General features: G+C 46.0%; 1 protein-coding gene across 2 annotated transcripts in view; it reads right to left on the bottom strand.

Moving 5' to 3' along the window:
* The window catches only part of KHNYN (KH and NYN domain containing), a 34,948-nt gene that overhangs the window by 5,043 nt on the left and 9,102 nt on the right, over nucleotides 1-20,803 (bottom strand). Inside the window, exons 3-7 of one of the 2 annotated variants that reach the window (XM_032234940.1) lie at nucleotides 18,696-20,545; nucleotides 15,503-15,633; nucleotides 14,418-14,514; nucleotides 7,791-7,898; nucleotides 234-335 (exon numbers count right to left, since the gene is read on the bottom strand). In XM_032234940.1, coding sequence (XP_032090831.1) covers nucleotides 234-335; nucleotides 7,791-7,898; nucleotides 14,418-14,514; nucleotides 15,503-15,633; nucleotides 18,696-20,545 — 2,288 coding nt within the window. The remainder of the gene's footprint in view (nucleotides 1-233; nucleotides 336-7,790; nucleotides 7,899-14,417; nucleotides 14,515-15,502; nucleotides 15,634-18,695; nucleotides 20,546-20,803) is intronic. The other variant, XM_032234941.1, reaches the window with a different exon arrangement.

Raw genomic sequence — 20,803 nt, 5'->3', positions numbered from 1 at the left:
GCTGTTCTTCTGCCTCCTCGCTGCTGTATAGCTCCCTCTCTGCCTCCGATGCAGAGCCCTTGCCTGAGCTTTCTTCAACCCCTCCAGGCCTGACCCACGTTCCTCCCCAATCTCCTCACTGTCCGACTCTGCTGCCAGCTCCGCAGGCTGCCGGCAGGCCACAACATCTAAACCTAACCCAGCCAGAGTAGCTCAAGGGATATATTTGTTAGAAGAGGATCAGAAATACTCACCTTGTTTTCTTCCTCAGGAACTCTGCTAAGGTAGGGCCGCTTCGTCCTAAGGGATCGTCCGGCACCATGAATATGTTCCCCACGAAGGTGTACTGCAACAAGCTGCGGAACAGAAAACCAGAGAAAGGGGTTCATATGTTCTGCAAAGCCACAGCCTGTTTCGCAAGCTCAAATGGGTCAGGTCTATTGATGGTGCCGAGGTCCAAATGATGGCTTGCAAGCCACTCAACACACTAAACCAGCAGTCACCAGCTGGTGGTTCATGAGAAAATTTTGGTGGCCCACAGAAAAATTATTTGCATTTTTTTAATATTGCATTAAATCAGGGGTCCTCAAACTACGGCTCCTGGGTCGGATACGTGCAATGAACGCTTATGTTGCTGCAGAGAGTCTCCCCCTTCGGGGTCTTTTTGTGTGGGTCAGAGGGGGGAAGAAATTCCAACTTGGGGTCTGCTTCAGGTGCCTGGTGTGGGGCTTTGGGAAAAGGCTGGAGGGTAGCGGCACTGATGGCAAAGAGCCGGAGGGCCTTGTTACAGTGCGACTACATCATGGCCTGGAACTGGCTGACCATCTCAGCCCGCTGAGCCTCCAGGCACCGGTACCTGGTCTTGCACTCCTGCAGATCTTCCCTCTGCTTGGAAAGTCCTCAGTGTGGTGCTTCTGCTGAGCCTCCTTCTTGGTCTCAGTTCCAATTTGAACTGAGCTGTTTTGCCAACTCTTTCTCACGGTGGCTGCTTAGCTCCAACAACTGCTTCCTGTTGCCCCCCGCAAGGAGTTGGCCACACCCGTCCAGTCACATGACCACTTAGCCACGCCCACCCAGGCAGTCATTAGGTCGATCATAATATTGGTCCGCGGGATTTAAAATTATGCATTTAGTGGTCCCCGCGGTCCGAAAGGTTGGGGACTAAACCACAAGCAAGTAAACCAGCTTGGGTTTCCTGCAATTTGCAAATGCAACCAGAAAGAAATATTTTTTTAAAGAAAAAGAAATGAGAAACACTGCATTTGTAGCCTCCTTACTATCTTGAATAGCCGAGGCTAAAAGTATGCATATAGGTTCTTCTGCTTGAGCAGGAGGCTAGACTAGAAGACCTCTAGGGGTACCTTCCAGGTTATTCTAAAAATGTTATTTTTCGATAACCTCCTGAAAGCAGCCATTTTGGGAGCAACAACACACATTTCAGAGGGAGCCAATTTTCACAGACCTCCTCAGCGCCTCAGGATTAAGCCCTAAAATTCAGTCACTGAATTTCAACAGCAGAGTTTTCTCTGCTTTACATTCCAGATTAAGAGGGGCCCCGAGAGCAGTTATGGGCCCCGAGAGCGGTTATGGGGGCCATTCCCATCGCCAAAAGGGCCACGCGGGTAGTCCTCGACTTGCGACCACAATTGAGCCACAAGTTTCCGTCGCCGAGCAAGACAGTTTTTAAGCTCGGTTCTGCCCCATTTTACCTCCTTTCTTGCCACGGTTATTAAGTGAACTACTGCAGTTGTTAAAGTTAGTAACACAGTTGTTAAGTGGGACAGGGAGTCTGGCTTCCCTGTTGACTTGGTTTGTCGGAAGGTCGCAAAAGGGGATCGTGTGCAACTGTCATAAATATGAATCTGTTGCCAAGCATCTGAATTTTGATCCCTTGACTGGGGGTGGGGGGGGGAAATCAATGGTAATAGTTATGTCATTTTTCTTTTAGTGCTGTTGTACTTCTGTTCCGTCACTAAGTGAACTCTTGTAACCGTAATGTTTGGAGTTGGTTTGGCCTCTTTTTTCCTCCTTGAAATTGGGTAATTGTGCCCATCCCTATCACAAACAAACCACTAAAAACACTCCCCTCAGGGCTTATCAGGGACCCGGTGGCTCAGTGGCTAAGTCACTGAGCTTGTCGACCAGAAAGGTCTGCAGTTCAGTGGTTCGAATCCCTGAGCTCCTGTTACTTGTCCCAGCTTCTGCCAACCTAGCAGTTCGAAAGTATGTAAAAATGCAAGTAGAAAAAATAGGAACCACCTTTGGTGGGAAGGTAACAGTGTTATGTGCGCCTTTAATGTTTAGTCATGCCGGCCACATGACCACGGAGATGTCTTCAGACAGCGCTGGCTCTTCGGCTTTGAAACAGAGATGAGCACCACCCCCTAGAGTTGGGAACAACTAGCACATATGTGTGAGGGGGAAATTTGTCTTTAAGGGTTTATGTCTGGGAAGGAAATGGTGGGCATATCAGGTGGTACATACAGGTTGAACTTGAGGTAAGGAGCAGCTACTTAAATGTGAGGGATGAAACAAGAAAAATCAAGAATGGCTGATTGTTGAATGACTCATCATTTTAACAACCCCCATAATCCCTTGTGGGGTGGAGTCTGGCCAACTGAATGGAGCTGGGTGGTGTCCTGGCCGGATGCCCTTCCTGTCACCGATGACTGGTTGTTGAATCAATGTGGACTGAATACGGCTTAATTACAACTCATTCGGAGACTGTTCGAAGTTACGACAGCGCTACACAAGCGGCACTCGCAACCCGTCCTGCATGCTGCTAAGCCACTGAGCTTGTTGATCGGAAAGGTCAGCAGTTCAGCAGTTCGAATCCCTAGTCCGGGTCTCCTGTGTGAGCAGGGAGCTAGACTAGATGGCCTCCAAGGTCCCTTCCAATTCTGTTACTGTTTATACTGTTCTGGCCATCCCAGCACTACTTGAGACAGGTGATGGGGATTGTGGTAATTCACTTAAGGACCACGGCAAAAAAAATTGGCTGTGAAATTGGGTACAGCCATGCGATGCTGTCGCTTAACAAGCACACATTTAATGGTGAATTTTAAGTCTAAAATGTGGGTAATCAGGGACATCCTATGATATCACGTTTCCAAATAGCTTCCTGTAGCTCTTGAGAACCATCTGAGCAAAGCTAATGTAAGGTGAGAACATTTCCTATCTGTAGACAAGACATACAGATGAAAGAATCGAAACTAACAAAATAACATAGTTGCAGGGGACCTTGGAGGTCATCTAGCCCAACCCGCTGTTAGGCAGGAGAGCCTGTACCATTTTAGGCGAACGGCTGCCTCTTAAATCTCTTCTTAAAAACCTCAAGTGTTGGAGCAACCACAACCTCTGGAGGCAGAATGGGTTAATTGTTCTAATTTTAAGGAATATCTTCCTTCGCTCTAGGTTGCTTCTCTCCTCGATGAGTTTCCATCCATTGCTTCTTGCCCTGCCTTCGGGTGCTTTGGAGAATAGGTTGACATACACTTCCCTCTTCTTTGTGGCAGCCTCTCAAATATTGGAACACTGCTATCATGACACCCCTTAGTCCTTCTTTTCATTTATTTATCATTTGAAGAGGAAGGAGGGAAGAGAAGAGGAGAGAAAAGGAGAAAGAGAGGAAGGGAGAGGGAAGGAAAGAGAAAAGAAAATTATGTGAGAGGGACGGAGGGAGGAAAGAAGGAAGGAAAGAAGGAAAGAGAATGGATTGAGAGGGAGGGAGGGAAGGAAGGAAGGAAAGAATTAGGTGAGAGGGAAGGACGGAGGGAGGAAAGAAGGAAGGAAAGAAGGAAAGAGAATTGATTGAGAGGGAGGGAGGGAAGGAAGGAAAGAATTAGGTGAGAGGGAGGGACGGAGGGAGGAAAGAAGGAAGGAAAGAAGGAAAGAGAATGGATTGGGAGGGAGGGAGGAAGGGAAGGAAGGAAGGAAAGAGAATTAGGTGAGAGGGAAGGACGGAGGGAGGAAAGAAGGAAGGAAAGAAGGAAAGAGAATTGATTGAGAGGGAGGGAGGGAAGGAAGGAAAGAATTAGGTGAGAGGGAGGGATGGAGGGAGAAAAGAAGGAAGGAAAGAGAATTGATTGAGAGGGAGGAAGGGAGGGAGGGAAGGAAAGAGAATTAGGTGAGAGGGAGGGACGGAGGGAGGAAAGAAGGAAGGAAAGAAGGAAAGAGAATTGATTGAGAGGGAGGGAGGGAAGGAAGGAAGGAAAGAATTAGGTGAGAGGGAGAGATGGAGAGAGGAAAGAAGGAAGAAAAGAGAATTGATTAAGAGGGAGGGAGGGAAGGAAGGAAAGAGAATTAGGTGAGAGAGAGGGAGGGAGGGAGGGAGGGAGGGAGGAAGGAAGGAAGGAAGGAAGGAAGGAAGGAAGGAAGGAAGGAATTTTCCCAATAATTGCAATACAGAAAAATCTTAGGAAAATTATGACAATGAAGTTATTAATAAACAAACCAGCTCTTTTTCCATTGCACCATTTCAGAGGGGACCTCAAACAGAAGAAGCTCCATATTTGAAGAACATTCTCTAGAAATGATCCTCTAAAAAACTAAGTGGGAAAAAAAGCTTTCCAACTTAGGTCATCCTAAGTTTGCCCGTCCGTTGTTTTTTTTTCCTCCTAGAACTCCGGGACTGCAGGCTGAAGAGCATTTTTCCCACACGTGTTTTCAAAATATAAGAGGAAAATGTTAAAGAGCACCAGAGCACGGGTGCGTAGGTGCGCTTGGAGAAAGATCTGCCTTGTTTGGGAAAGGAGATATGTACGAGCGAGGGAGTGAAGCAGCTGTCAAGCTCAGCAGGTGGCTAAATGGCCAAGGAGGAAGAGGTTTGGACTTCACCAAACCTGGGAAGACCAGCCGAAAGGGGAAGCAGATCCCAGGGGCTTCCCGCTCCAGAAATGCCGAGGAGCTACAGCTAGCCAAGCAGCCGTGAGACACCTTCCTTCTCCAGACCCCAGCACAAAATGTCAACCCTGAAATGGTTATAGCTGAGGCCATCTTGGAGGTGTCAGGGCTGCCACACCACGGGGGGGGGGGGGGGGTAGCGAGGGAAATACCGTATTTTTGGAGCATAAGAGGCACCGGAGTATAAGATTTTGAAGGGTAAATTTTAAAAAAAGGTTTTGCACGCTCTGCAGGCCTCCCAAAACCTCTGCACGCTTCTTCTTTTTTTTTTTTTTTTGAAAAACAGGGCATGCAGAGAGTTTGAGAGGCCTGCAAAGTGCTCCTGGGGAGCTGGGGGGAGGCAAAAAAAAAAAACATTTGCATATGCTTTGGGAGGTTTGTAGAATGCTCCTGGGGGCTGGGGGGGGGCAAAAACGAGCAAAAAATGGCCCAATGGACCCCTAGAGGTCTTCTAGTCTAGCCCCCTGCTCAAGTAGGAGAACCTATACGCATACGTTTAGCCTCGGCTATTCAAGATAGTAAGGAGGCTAGAATGCAGTGTTTCTCAGCAGTGCTAAGCAAAAAAAAAAGGCATGCAGAGCTTTGGGAGGGTCTTAGAGTGCTCCTGGGGGCTGTGGGGGGGGGGCACATTTTTAGCTCATTTTGCCCTCCCCAGCCCCCAGGAGCACTTTGCAGGCCTCCCAAAACATCTGCATGTCCATTTTTGCAAAGGGGGGGCGGGGTTTCAGGAGGCCAAAAATGCTGTATTCAGTGTGTAAGACGCACCCAGATTTTCACCCCCTTCTTTTGGCGAAAAAGGTGCATCTTATAACTCCAAAAAATACGGTGGGTAGTTGGATGCTTTTTGTAGTGAAAACAATAAAGCTTATCCTGTGGGAACCCAAGGACAGTCCCACAGCTGGCTGGCCAGAGGAGGGGAAACTTAGTGAAAGCTGCGGGTATGTTTAGAGTCACCTTTCACCAGTGCCAATATCAACAACAACAACAACATCTTTTAATAAGCCTTTGCAAAATTCGAATGCTTGGTAACTGACTTACATTTACGACAATTGCAGTGTCCCGGGGTCACATGATCATGGTTTTTTTTCCCCTTTTTTGCAGCCTTCTGACAAGCAGAGTCAATGGGGGAAGCCAGATTCACTTACAACTCCGTAACCTGGCAAATGCACTGATTCACTTAATAACTGCGACAAGAAAGGTCGTAGAATAGGGCAAAGCTCTTTTAGCAATTGCCTTGCTTAGCAATAGAAATTTGGGGCTCAGCTGCGGTCATAAGTCGAAGATTAGCTGTACATAAAATCATAAGGCTGGGAGGGAACCAGGGGTGGGTTCCTGCCAGTTCTAAGCTCTTCTATAGAAGAGGTTCCACAAATCTACAGTGCCTTTTAGAACCGGTTCCAGCTCCCTCCCCCCACCGCTCATCCGCACATCATCAAGATGAAGAGTGAGAGGAGGAATTCTGGGAGTTGAAGTCCACAAGTCTTAAAGCTGTCAAGTTTGAACACCCCTGGGGTTTTTTTTCTAAAGGGATAGGGGTGCAAGGGTCTTGTAACTTGACAGCTTTAAGACCTACATGCTTTAAATGCCAGAGTTTCTGAGCCAACGTTTTGGTTGCTAAGAAAGAGCGTTTCACCACATTTTACAAGTTGGCCACGCCCATTCAGTCACATGACTGCCAAGCCATGCCCACCCAGTCACATGGCCAGCAAGCCACTCTCACAAGGCAGGCCACACCTACAGCAGAGGTTCTAAAAAAATTTGAAACCCACCACTGGAGGGAACCCAGAGGTCTTCTAGTCCAACCCACTGCTCAAAATAGGAGGCCTTTTACCAGTGACGGCTAGCCTTTTTCTCCTCGCGTGCCGCCCCCTGTGCATGCATACGCGGTATTCTGCCGGTTCGCCACAGTTCGGGCAAACCGGTAGTGGTGCCAGTGGGAGGCTCCGCCCACCTGCCCAGACATCAACACGGACTCTCAGCACATGCGCAGAAGCACACACTCCCAGTTCCAAACCAGTAACAAAGGTAAGAGAAAACTATTGCTGATGCACTTGTGTCTCCCGGGCAGAGACCCGAAATCAGCTGGCCGGCGGGAGACCCTATGCGCATGCCTGGTAAAGCAGAGCTGGGCAACAGCTCAGGTGCCCTCAGGTTTACCATCACGGCCTTATACCAATATACCTTATATATTATACCAATATACCTTATATCAACTGATTACCCAGTCCAGTCTATTTTTAGAAACCTCCAGTGGTGAAGTACCCACAATTCCAGAGCGGGAAGCGAGTTGCTTTATTAATTGTTTTTTCTCCATTAAGGCCTCTCAGGAGAAACAGAGATCAAAACTAAACTGTCTGTCTGTGTTTTCTATCACTTCTCAGAAGAAACCCCCACCCAAAAATCTTGGAAATTTCAAATGTAGAAATAAAGGACTTCCTGGAACTGTCCTCGTTAACATCTTCAGTCCTCAATGGGTGGCAGGCGGATTAGTGGGAAGGCATTGAAATGTGTCATTTCCCCCAGACCACACCAGATAGCCATAGTCCCATGTCAAATGCCTCTTTCTTCATAACTGACTCTGGAGGACAAATCTTCAGCTTCCTTGACTCCCTCAACCGAGTCTCGACTCTATTTCTTCCCACCTCATTCAAGAAAGGGAAAACCTGTCTAGAACAGGGTTTGTGGAACGATGGCCCCTTTATGATGTGTGGACTTCAACTCCCAGAATTCCTGAACTGGCATGCTGGTTCAGGAATTCTGGGTATTGAAGTCCACACGTCATAAAGGGGCCATGTTTTCCCTCCCTTCAAATCCCCTTCAAATCCCTTTCAAGAAAGTCCTTTAAAAAGGGGGGTGATTGCCTCTTTCTCCACCCCACTGAGCTCCCAAATTTAAGAATCCTCCTTCACCTCTCTTTGATGATCTTGATCCATCTCTTGGATTCTTTGGCAAGGTCCCGGAACTGGTCGTTGGTGACAATCACCCCGTTGGTCTGTTCCGCTAGATTCAGCATCATTCTGCAGTCCAATGAAAAACATGTAAAAGGAGAGCCAGAGAGAAATTTTGCCTCTCCTGTGTCAAAGTTCTCAAGCTTGGTTCACCGACAAAAGGGCGAACGACAAAAACGCGCCCGACTAAACTGCGGTGACAAAACCACGAGTTCTAAAGCGCTCTGACGAATGAGTGCTGAATCGTGCCGACAACAGCGCAGCGACAGAAGTGCGCTGTAAAACTAAACCTAACCCTAAATGTAACGCTAACCCTAAACCTAACCCTAAACCTAACCCTAAACCTAAACCTAACCCTAAACCTAACCCTAAACCTAACCCTGAACCTAACCCTGAACCTAACCCATACCTTAACTTAAATCGCCCTTCTGTCGCTGCGCTGTTGTAAAGCGCCCTTCTGTCACCGCGCTGTTGTCGGCGCGTTGATGATGTTGCGGTTTTAGCAACGCGCTTTTGTCAGCGCGCTTTTGTCATGCACGCTTTTGTCGGGCCACGCTCAAGCTTCCTTTGAGGAGAGGTCCACATCCATCATGGATACTTGCCCCATTGCAAAAGATCCGGAAGGGCAAAGGTCTTGTCTAAGAAATGCTTGTTCGTTTTTAAGGGGGGGGCAGTCCCCAGGAGCACTTTACAAGCCTCCCAAAGCACTTTGACTTACCATATTTTTCAGAATATAAGACGCACTTTTTTCCCTAAAAAGAGAGGGTGAAAATCTGGGTGCGTCTTATACACTGAATACAGCATTTTTGGCCTCTCGAAACCCTGACCCCTTTGCAAAAATGGACGTGCATTGCCTTCAGGAGGCTTCCAGAGTACTTCTGAGGGCTGGGGAGGGCAACAATGAGCAAAAAATGTGCCCTTTTTTGCTCGTTTTCACCCCTTCCCCAACCCCCAGGAGCATTCTACAACCCTTCCAAAGCTCTGTATACCTGTTTTGTTTTGCAAAAAATGAGGCGTGTAGGTTTGGGAGGCCTGCAGAGTGCAAAAACTTTTTTAAAGAAATTTACTTCAAAATCTCTTCAAAATCATTGTGCGTCTTATACTCTGGTGTGTCTTATAGTCTGAAAATTACAGCAAGTTATGCTTCTTTCAACTAGTTCAACTAGACAGTTAGTACACACTAAACTAAACCACAATAGAGCTTAGCAAGATATGGGCTCTACCACAGGCAAGCACAAATTATCCTCCTACTTCTTTTGAAAGGCACTGTAGGAAGTTAGCATCCACCCCTCTCCTACGAAAATGAGATATTTTAGGAAATGTTAAAAGGGCAGAATATTTCCCGTAAAAGGGAGGCAGAAACTCAGCCCCCCCCCACACACACACACTTTATCAATGGTTCATTAAGACCTGGGTCAGTCTATTCTACATCACAAAGATCTACCTCTTTCAGGCAGAGCCATGGTAGGAATTGCCCAAAGCCCTTTCATTACATCATCACCCAGCAAGGCTCAATCAAACTTGGGATTCAATAAACAACCTACAAAGTTATCTCTGACAAACAAGCAGAATACAAACTCAAATTCAAAAGCCCAGAGAGGGCATAAAACACAGGCACTCTCAACATCTCTTTCCTTTTTTTTTTGCGCAGGACCTCAAACCATGTGGTCCTGTTCACCATTAAACCACCTTTCCAAACAGTAACCATTATTTCCAGTGTCTTTCTCCCCAATTGGAACTGAACGCAGAAGGACATTTCTTCCAATAGACCTTTAGAGTTAGAAGAGGCCATCAAAGCCAAAAATGATGCAAACTCTGCGCAAAATTCCAAATTTATATTTCTAAGATTATTTGTGAGACAAGAGGGACATAAAGCACTGGCACTCATCGTTAATTGGTTCCAGGAGGCACGATGAGTATCAAAAACGTTGAGTACCAAACAAATTATTTTCCCGTAAGGAATAACGTACCTCGGTTACATTAATAACGTACAGGGCCGGATTTAGATGAAAAGAGGCCCTAGGCTATTCCACTTATGAGGCCCTTTCACCTCCCATTTTTAAGTTTGTAAACTACATGAGAGACAATAAAATACATCATTACTGTGATATATCAATATATATCAATATATATAGCTGGCCTCCCGACGGAGGGCGGCTCTGCTCTGCGGCAAAGGCAGCGAGGCCAGCCGCCTCCCCTGCTGCGCTCAGCTGCCCGGCTCGACCCCCTCGCCCTCACCTGCCTGGCTGCTGGTGGGCTCTGCGTCGACTGGGCAGCTACTGGGAGTGGCCGCGCCTCTCGCCCGACCGCCGGTGCCGGGAACGTGGGCGGGCTTCCCAACTGCCGCAGCACTGGAACGATCTTAACCAATACATTTTTATGTTTGTTTATTAGTCATATGCGTAGAATTTCTCCTTATTTTCGGTTCAGTATTTTAGTGTTCACTGTTTTTAGAATAGTGTAATTTTAATTTTGCTAACAATTTGAATGTAGGCCCCTCTTGATCTTGAGGCCCTAGGCTGAAGCCTAGTTAGCCTATAGGAAAATCCGGCCCTGATAAGGTACCTCGATTCTAATTTACACGGAAGCTGGGACATGACCACTGAAGTAAAGACAAGGACAGAGAAAGCTCGAACAGCATTCTTTAAAATGAAAACGTCATGACATAAGCCTAAGGCTGAAAATCAGGCTTGTCAGATGCTACACCTTTTCTATCCTATTCTACAGACTGGAGAGTTGGTCTCTGACACGAAGCCACTTGAAGAGACTAGAAGCATTTAAAATGTAGATTTACAGGTGATTGTTACGTATAAGCTGGGCTGACAAAATCAGAAAGGAGGGGGTAATAAGCCGTCTGGGAAAGTCAAAGGAAATAATCAAAACCATTAAAAAGCGGAAGTTAGAATATTTTGGGCGACACCCGGAAAAACACGCCATACTTCACTTAATCCCTCCAGGGAAATACTGAAGGGAAACGAGGACGACCAGGCAGAAGAAGAATATCATGGCATCAAAATCTAAGGGACTGGGTGGGACAAAACTCAGCAGCATTTTTTCATGCAGCTTTCGATAAAAAAAGAATTGCCAACATGATCGTCGATGTCCGATGACAGCAGAATAGCAGAAGAAGGAGGAGGAGAGAGGAGGAGGAGGAGGAGAAAGAAGAAGAGGAAGAGGAAGAGGAGGAGGAGGAGAGGGGGAAGGGAGGGGAGAAGGAGGAAGAAGAAGAGGAGGGGGAGGGGAGAAGGGGAAGGGAAAGGGAAAGAAGAAGAAGAAGAAGAAGAAGAAGAAGAAGAAGAAGAAGAAGAAGAGGAGGAGGAGGAGGAGGAGGGGGGAAGGGGGGAGGGGAAGAAGGAAAGGAGAAGGAGAGGAGGAGGAGGAGGAAGGAGGAGGAGGAGGGGAGGAGGAGGAAGAAGAAGAGGAGGGGGAGAGGAGAAGGGGATGGGGAAGGGGAAAAAGAAGAGGGGAGGAGGAGGAAGAAGAAGAGGAGGAAGAGGAGGAGGAGGAGAAGAGGAGGAGGAGGAAGAAGAGGAGGGGAGAAGGCGAAGAAGAAGAAGAAGAAGAAGAAGAAGAAGAAGAAGAAGAAGAGGAAGAAGAAGAAGAAGAAGAAGAAGAAGAAGAAGAAGAAGAAGAAGAAGAAGAAGAAGAAGAAATAATGTAGTGAGTCACAAGGCAGTCAACTCTGACAAGTTCTAGCTTGTGCGTTGAGTACCAAACAAACAACGAGTAACAGGACAAAAATGGTCATATCAAAATGCACCGAGTACCAAATCAGGATGAGTTTCAAAGCAGTTGAGTACCAAAGTACCACTTAGTAAACTTAATACGGTATTTAATAAATCCTGCTATCTGTTTTAATGTCCGCAACAGATTTTTGTTTCTTAGTACGACAAGGAATTTGACTCCAACATTAAATTTGCATTGTGTGTCTAATTGGTTGGCAGAATCATTTCCTGCTTCTGTTCAGTGTCTAAGGCTCGTGTGACCTAAAAATAATAATAATGAAGGAAGCCATTCACTGCCTTGAAACTGGGAAAGCCCTGGGGAAACTCCCATTACCAGGCCCTGTAAAAGAATGACTTCATTATCACCCATCAGTCTGCTCAGCAAATGTTGAAATAAGTGGGCAATTCTAAAAAAAAATAAAAAAAAAAAATCTCTCTTTGTCTGTTCATCTCAATTTCCCCAAATTTGGCCACAAACAATATTTCCAAAGAGGCGGTTTGAAATATTTTAAAGGTGGAACAAATGCCTTAGGGCATTGATGCTCTCTGAGCTTGTTTCCTGGCAACGTTTCATTACCAAACTAAGTAACTTCATCAGTGCTATTGATCCATTCCTGAGAACTGATGAGGTTGCCTAGTTTGGGTATAAGAAAACATCTGCAGGAAAACTGCCAAGTTTGGTGAGGACCAAAGAGTCTTCATTTCAACCCTAAGCTACAGATAAGATACACTCTTTTTTACGATTAATGTTTACGAAAAATTAATCCCTTAATTTTTAGCCAAGAAATTAAAAGACGTTTGCTCCTAGGGAGGAAAGCTATGGCAAATCTAGACAGCACACTAAAAAAGAGAGACATCATCCTGCCAACAAAACAGTCTATAGTCAAGGCTATGGTTTTCCCAGTTGCAATGTATGGCTGTAAGAAAGGCTGAACGCCAAATAATTGAGGCCTTTGAATTCTGGTGCTGGAGAAAACTCCTCCGAGTCCCTTGGACTGCAAGGCCATCAAACCGGTCAGTCCTAGAGGAGATCAACCCTGACTGCTCTTTAGAAGGCCAGATCCTGAAGATGAAACTCAAATACTTTGGCCACCGAATGAGAAAGAGGGACTCACTGGAGAAGAGCCTCATGTTGGGAAAGATGGAGGGGCAAAAGAAGAAGGGGATGACAGAGAATGAGGTGGCTGGATGGAGTCACCGAAGCGTGAGCTTAAATGGACTCCAGAAAATGGTAGAGGACGGGAAGGCCTGGAGGAATTTTATCCATGGGGTTGCGATGGGTCGGACATAACTTTGTAACTAACAACAACAATCCTTTAATTTGGGGTAGAATCGGGGCAACTGGATGGAGCTGAGCGTTTACCAGCCGGATGCCCTTCCTGATGCCACACAGAGTTCAAAGCAGGTATTTTTTTCCTTGCTACCTAGGATTGAACTCTCAACCTTCCGAGTGGGAGGTGGGTGTCTTCACCACTAAGCCACACTGCGCTCATTCCACACCTACAAATACTCTCCTTTATTGGTATCTTAGATGTCATAAAAGCTTGCTCCTTGGCAGGGGTTTTCTTGTTTAGGCCAGTGATGGCTAACCTTTTCGAAAGCAAGTGCTGAACCATAATGCAATGGGCGAGCACACACACGGGGGAGGTCATGGGGGAGGGGGGCACGTGCGTTGCATTATGATTGTGGCATTGCATTATGGTTCGGCACTCACTGCTGAAAAGGTAGACACCACTGGCATAACTGTCTTGGGCACCTCCTCTAGAATACTAAGAAGCAGATTTTGAAAGTTATCTAATAATACAGTATTTTTTGGAGTATAAGATGCACCGGAGTACAAGATGCATCAAGAGGCAATTTTTTTAAAAAAAGTTTTTGCACTGTGCAAACCTCCCAAAAAGGGCCCGTTTTTTGTCAAAAAAAGGGGGACATGGCATGGATAGTCTTTAGGAAGCTTATAGAGTGCTCCTGAGGACTGGGGGGGGGGGGGGTGTGGCAAGATTGAGAAAAAAATGGCCTGTTTTTTGCTCAATTCTGCCCCCCCCCCCCCCCAGTCCCCAGTAGCACTCTATAAGCTAACCTTCCTAAAAGCTATTCACGGCCAGTTTGGTGAAGGGGGTGGGATTTCGGGAAGCAAAAAATGCTGTACTCAGTGGATAAGACGCCCCCAGATTTTCAGCCTCTTTTTTGATGGAAAAAGGTGTGTCTTATACTCCAAAAAATACGGTAATTAAAAATCTGATGATTTTGAACAGGTGCTATGCAATGCTAGCTATCATGGAGGGTGTCATTTCCATTCCAAACAGAATTGCTCCATACCCACTCTCAGGTGCACTGATATCTATGTTCGTTTGGTGGATCTACCCCCTGAATTAAACAAGCAACATCCAACCTGTGCAGTAACAGAAAACATTTACTCCAGTAGAAGAGAATCTCACAATGGGGCAAACTCAAAACATAGTTTCAAGTGGAAGCTTGGCGTTCAGACAAATCAGCCATCAATAGACTAACAGTGATATGCCATACTTATGCACCATTCAAAAGAGACAGTAAAAAGTTAAGAAGGGAATAAAAGAACCAGTATGCATCCTTTCCAGCAACCAAAACCCAGAGAAGCAGGGATTAACACCAGACAAACAAGCAGAAAACAATATCGCAATCAGGAAGAAAGCACGTTCCCACCAACACTGACAGGGTAATCTAATGGATGTAAACAGGGGACAACCCCCACACTTACTAGCACTGAGGACATTACCTGATTGGGTAATGAAACGTCCGTAAGCAAACAACCAAGCTTTGAAAGCACCAAAAACGCCAGAAAACATCGATTGCTTTTAGTAACCAATCCAACAATGGAGCTCACCTGTCATCATATGGGACAATGCCTCTCCCGTCGATTTTACGGGATGGTGTAAGGGATAGGATACTTAGGTCGTGCAGCTCGGTCAAGAAGTGCCTCTCTGTGATTGGGGAAAGGATAGGGAAGCAGGAAAAAATATACAGTGGTCAAAATACACTAGTAGACTTGCTCATTGTTTGCATTTCAGCGTAAATGAAGTACTACTAGATGTCAACAAGATGTCTTCCTTAAGGCATCCATGAAGGACTGTAGCAGTATCCACCAGAATGGTTGTAGAATTAGGGAGGCTCAGATCGAAATATTCAGCCACCCTCAATTTGTGAATCTGATTGGTTGATGAGTTCCACTCTCAATCTATGCTGATGAGTTCCACCCTCAGTCTAGCCATCTGATGTATTGATGTGTTCTACCTTCAATCTAGGCATCTGATTAGTTAATGAGTTCCACCCTCAATCTAGGCATCTGATAGGCTGTTGAGTTTCAATCTAGGCATCTGGTTGGTTGTAAGTTCCACCTTCAGCCTAGGCATCCAATGAGCTGATGAGTTCCACCTTCAATCTATGCATCTGTTTGGTTAATGAGTTCCACCCCCAATCTAGGCATCTGATTGGCTGATGAGTTCTACCCTCAATCTAGGCATCTGATTGGTTGATAAGTTCCACCCTCAGTCTAGGCATCTGATTGGCTCCTTGATCTCACAAGAAAATGGAAAAGGGCATGGGGAGAAAGGACCCCATTGAAGGTATAAACATGCTTGAACCACATTCCACATGGTAACAAATCAGTGAGCAACTATTTTTTAATATTAATATTTACTAGAAAAGCCAGCGTGGGAACATCTAGCTTCCCTTTCCCTAGATTATTAAACCGGTACAAATGCTTCTCTTTCGATCATGCTGTTGGAAGTCCTCCATTACAACGTTTTAAAAAAAACATCAGTGTCCACATTTTTATTCATTTGCACATATGTAGATCTGATAGGTTTTTCAGCTATCACAATTGATTAAAATTCCTGCAGGGAATCAGCCAAAAGGTGGCTCAGTTGCTTGCTTTGGAAAACAAAAAACAAAAAAGCAAAAACTTCCTACCTCTCACATTAGAATCTTTTTCCATCCGGTAAGCGGGCACTAAGACATTCACTTCGCGGTGGCCTCGGTCCCAGAAATACTGAACAGCTAGGGCGATTCCTCGGCATGAGAAGAACTGGTTCAGACCGTGCCTGAGAACAGAAACCAGGTAGAGATTTAGATCTACGAAAGTCTAAGGACAGGGAACACGGTGGTTCAGTGGCTAAGACACTGAGCTTGTTGATCAGAAAGTTCGGCAGTTCGAATCCCTAGCGCCATGTAGCGGAATGAGCTCCCATTAAGTATCCCAGCTTCTGTCAACCCAGCAGTTCGAAAGGACGTAAAAATGCAAGTAGAAAAATAGGAACCACCATTGGTAGGAAGATAATAAGTGTTCCACGTGCCTTCGACATTTAGTCATGCCGGCCACATGACCATGGAGATGTCTTCGGACAGCACTGGTTCTTCGGCTTTGAAATTGAGATAAGCACCGCCCCCTAGAGTTGGGAACGATTAGCACATATGTGCGAGGCAACATAAATGTCGAAAGCGCAAAGAACGCTGTTACCTTCCCATCAAAGGTGGTTCCTATTTTTCTACTTACATTTTTTAACGTGCTTTCGAACTGCTAGGTTGGCAGAAGCTGAGAGAAGTAATGGGAGCTCACTCCGTTACACAGTGCTAGGGATTTGAACCCCCAAACTGCCAATCTTCTGATAGACAAGTTCAGCATCTTAGCCATAAGGTATAATATATAATAGATATAAAAATCTGGTGCACACTTTCATCCCAAATTTCTCCCTTCTTTTTGACAAGTGAATTGACCTCATCTCGTTAGCAGCGAGAAGAGTTTACTCCTCGACCCAGCTACCCGGATTAACTACAATGCTCTTTATAAAGTATGATTTGATATCACACCTTGAAAATACATTCAGCTCAGATCAGAATAGGGCCAAATCTACATCTAACTTTGGCCCAAGGGCACAGAAACAAACCTGGCCAGCAAGGAGAAATAGGAGCAAGCAGAAGTCCTACTCTTTGCTTCACTGAGGTCTCCACGGAGATTTTATTATGTTGTATGCAAACTCTTTAAGATCTGCATGCTTCCTTCCCCTATCTAGGTTAGATGAAACGGTTAGTTTCATCTTGAACAGAGACCAGGGTTGGGAGCATCAAAGCCAGGTGAAAATGCTGAGACAGGGAATGTGGGAACCAGCAATTTCCACTTTATGGTTCAGCTGAACAGGAATGCAGCAGGAGGAGCATAGGGACATGGCACATGACACTGGTAAGCTTACCTATAGAAAGCTATACGTGACCAGGGAAGTGATGGCTAACCTTTTTGGTGCCGAGTGACCAAAGCGAAACCCCAAAATGCAATGAGTGCACCCCCTGTGTATGTGCCCTTCGCCCTACACATTTGCAGGTGCCCCCCTGCAAGCACCCCACCCCCATCATCCATTTTTGGCTCCCAGGCTGGTTCAGGCTTTCTGGGCCCAAAACAGAGGGCGGGGGGGGCTCATATGGCATCCGCGGACCCCATTTTGACTTCCAGGTTGGTGCAGGAGACCTTCCGGACCTAAAAAGGGGCAGGGAGGCGCATGTGCACAAACCCCCCAAATGTGAGCACCTCCCGCACATGCGCCCTGTCGCCCCGCGAACATACACACTTACGTCCCCCGCATGTGACCCGCCCCCAGCGCATGCACGGCAGAGACCCAAAGACCATCTGGCTGGCTGGAGGCGCGTGCGCATGTGCGACGGGGCTGGGGCAACAGCTAGCGTGCTGCAGGGAGGGCTCCGCATGCTACCTGTGGCATGTGTGCCATAAGTTCACCATCACGGACCTAGAATCTGGTTGATGGCACCAACTCTCCTGATGTTATCAGCATTAGCACACACAATATCAACCAAGGGGATTTAAGAAATATGTCATCTTTGCCACAGTACTTACAATTTCGAAGACCTGGATCTTTCCCTAGGCTTGGATGGGTTGGGGGTAGCAGGCTGTTATATCTTATTCCCTCACAGTAGAGCCATCATCCTTGTCTGATGTCTTTCTATTACTCTGAGCTTCAATTTGTACACACAAAGGGTGGTTTAGAAATTGGGCAGCTTTATAAAGCTGAACAGTAACCTTAATTAATCAAATCAAACTAAAATAGGGATCCCCGTATCAAAACAACTTGCCTTATGTGCAGCCAGAACCGGACAATAACATTTAACGCAGCAAAGGACTTAGATAAAATAGTTCAGTTGAGATCTGCACATATGGGACTGATTGGGGGGGTAGACTGCAGGGATGACACCCATAACATAATTTTATCATATTTTATCTATATCTTAAAATTATTATATTATATCCCAATTCATTTTAGATTGTATTTTATTCCAATTCCATCTTAAATATATTTTATTCCAATTCCATTTTAAATTTTATTTTATCAAATTTCATTTCATATTGCCTTCTACCAAATTTTAGTAATAATTTGTTTCTGGAACTTTGCACTTTGATAAGGCCCAAGGGCTAATCAATAAAGACTCAATGTCTGTATCATTCAGGACAAATCAAACTAAAATAGAATAAAAAGAAACTGGGGGATTCTGGGAGTTGAAGCCCACATGACTTTTAGTTCCCAAGGATGAAAAACCTGGCCTAAGACAATGGCGTTCCCTAATCTTTGGAAGAGATTCGAACTCTGAACACATCTCCCTTTGGAGGCATTTCAAAGTTGCTTTTTGGCTGGTTTGAAGAATATGGGTTGTCCTCAACTTATGACCCCAAATTTCTGTTGCTATTGGAGACAGACGCTAAGTGAGTTTGGACCCGTTTTACAACCTTCCTTGCCACAGTTGTTAAGTGAATCACTGGTTAGTCACACGGTGGTTAAGTGCACCTGGCTTTCCCATTGACTTGGCTTGTCAGAAGGGGATCACTACAACCGTCATAAATATGAACCAGTGGCCATGCACCTGAATTTTGATGATGTGACCATGGGGATGTTGCAATGGTCATAAGTGTGAAAAGTGGTCATAAATCAATTTTGAACGGTCACTAACTGTTGTAAATCAAGGACTGCTTGTATTCTGAAAACCTTGTACTATTTGGTGATTTTATGCAGGGTATTAAGAAGAATGGGAAGTGGATGGACGTCGTAGTGATAAAAATTGGATTTTTTTTTAAATCAGAATTTCTTCCCCAAACCCAACTCACATCATGGCCACATTGCTACCATCAATAATGACCATCCGCAAATTCTTCTTCCCGGGTGTGTTGGCCAACTTGAGCTTGAACTTCGTCTGGAGAGCTTCCTCAAAGCGCTGAGCTCCCGTTACCGTGGAAACAGAGGCCTGGTGAAGAGCTTCCATTTTGGTGCTTTCGGCTGACTGGATCCCCTCAGGATCCGATAGGGAGGATAAAAAATTAGCCGTGGGAGAAACTCCAGGATGACTTGCTGAAACATGGGCACCTTTGTGATTCGAAAGGGCGCCATTCCACCTTTTCCCTGGAGGAGTCCTCGGCGGAGAAGATTCCCCGTGATTCAAAATGGTTGCCCTCTGGATGCCAGACTGACCTCCATGTTCTGGCTTTGTTGATGATCCTCCTGTTGGACTCTCACTTTTGTTGTGGCATTCCCCTTTCTCGTTGAGCTGCCTCAGGAGACTTGCCAATGGGGCTCCTGCTTGTATCTCTGTGGGGATCTTGCTGGGACAATGGCCGCAGTTGACCACTGCCGTTTTGATCAGTTCCTGGACATAAATGTTTTCATCGTACGTGTCTTCCAGAGACAAAGCAGCGAGAGCTTGCCGTTCAGGCTCTCCCTGAGACAGGGAGGTGTCTTCGTTTTGAGACAAGCCTGCCGCCATCATCTGGACTCTATCCAAGATGGTTGAAGGGGCTTCTTTAACTCCACCCTCCAGTAGTATCTTTTTGACCACGTGCTCTTCGTAGCCCATTGTTTTGAAGAAGTTTAGCCTCATTTTGAACTCTTTTTCGCTCCACGATGACAGCAAAATGTCAGACGTTGCCTCTCCCTCTCCCTCCCCCTCCGTGGTTTCCTCGGGCAAACTAACGGGACTCGATCCTGTTGCCCAAAAGGGATCCTTCTCTCCTGCCTGATGATCCTCCAAGCTTTCCTGGAGGCCTTCATATCCAGGTAGAATCTGACCCTTGGATTTAACTAGAATCGGCTTGGAGGAACTCTTGGGAATCCCAGAATTCTTAGTGGCCGTGGCTTCAAGCCAATGCCGAGGATCATTCAAGACTGACAGATGTCCCTGTGGCTTGGGGTGCAATTGGGATTTCTCATCGGAATTTCTGAAAAGGTCATCCCGTGGGACATGAAGATGTTTTGGGTCTTGAGATTTCGCATCCACAGTAGGCAAGTCCGCTGTGGCATCCCAAGGTCTAGCCGAGTACGGTAGTTGCATCAAATGAGCAGCTTTGTGAAGAGATTCTTGTGGCTTGGTAAATTCCACAGGCCAGTCATGACCGGAGCCTCCAGTTCTATTCTCTTCCTGGATTTGACTGAGTTCTTCAGGTATGTCAAAGGCAGATTGAAGCCGATCTGGAGTCCCAGATCCGCCACTACTTGCAGCGTTGGCTTCCCACCGCAGTGAACAATCTCTCCCGAAACCGAACGGTGTCCTGTAGCCATTCCTTTGCCCCCGTGTGTTGTCTTCCTGAATCTCCTTGACCAAACCCAGCAACTCCGCTTTGACCGAGGTGGGCAAGATCAAAAGATCCATAGCATGTTTGTCATCATATTTCTCCACCAGTTCCCGAAAGGACCGCTTCACTTGAGCTTCACGTTCCTCTGGAAGCTTGGGGTTCTTCTGGTGTTTCCCCACAAATTCCTGGATCCTGCTCTGAGCCATGACAAAGGCTTCTGCCAACCCTGAGATCAGCAGCGTACCCGGGCGGAGAAAGGTGAGGCTCGCTGACGTCCCTCGAATGAGACAATCCAGAAATAACCCATGTGCACCTAAGAAAATGCACTGCATATCTTTAGGGTACTGTATTTCCTCCTGAACCTCTGGGCCACAAAGACCTTTAATGTATTCCTGGAAAACACAAGAACGTACAATATAGTCATTCCTCAAAGGTCTGAAACCAGAATAGTTTTTGTTACATCGGAAAAGAACTTTTTCCAACACTACAAAAAATAAAATAAATCCATTTCTGGAAACAGGCAATTTATTCCTAAATCTGTATTTTGGGTCTGTATTTTGGGTTCATGTTCTGTATGTTCTGTATTTTGGGTTCTGTATTTTGGATTCATGAGCAGATGTATAAACAATGTATCATATTTTTTGGTGTAT

Source organism: Thamnophis elegans, chromosome Z (genome assembly GCF_009769535.1).
Source record: "Thamnophis elegans isolate rThaEle1 chromosome Z, rThaEle1.pri, whole genome shotgun sequence".
Lineage (NCBI taxonomy): Eukaryota > Metazoa > Chordata > Lepidosauria > Squamata > Colubridae > Thamnophis > Thamnophis elegans.
This window is presented reverse-complemented; position numbering and strand designations above follow the sequence as displayed.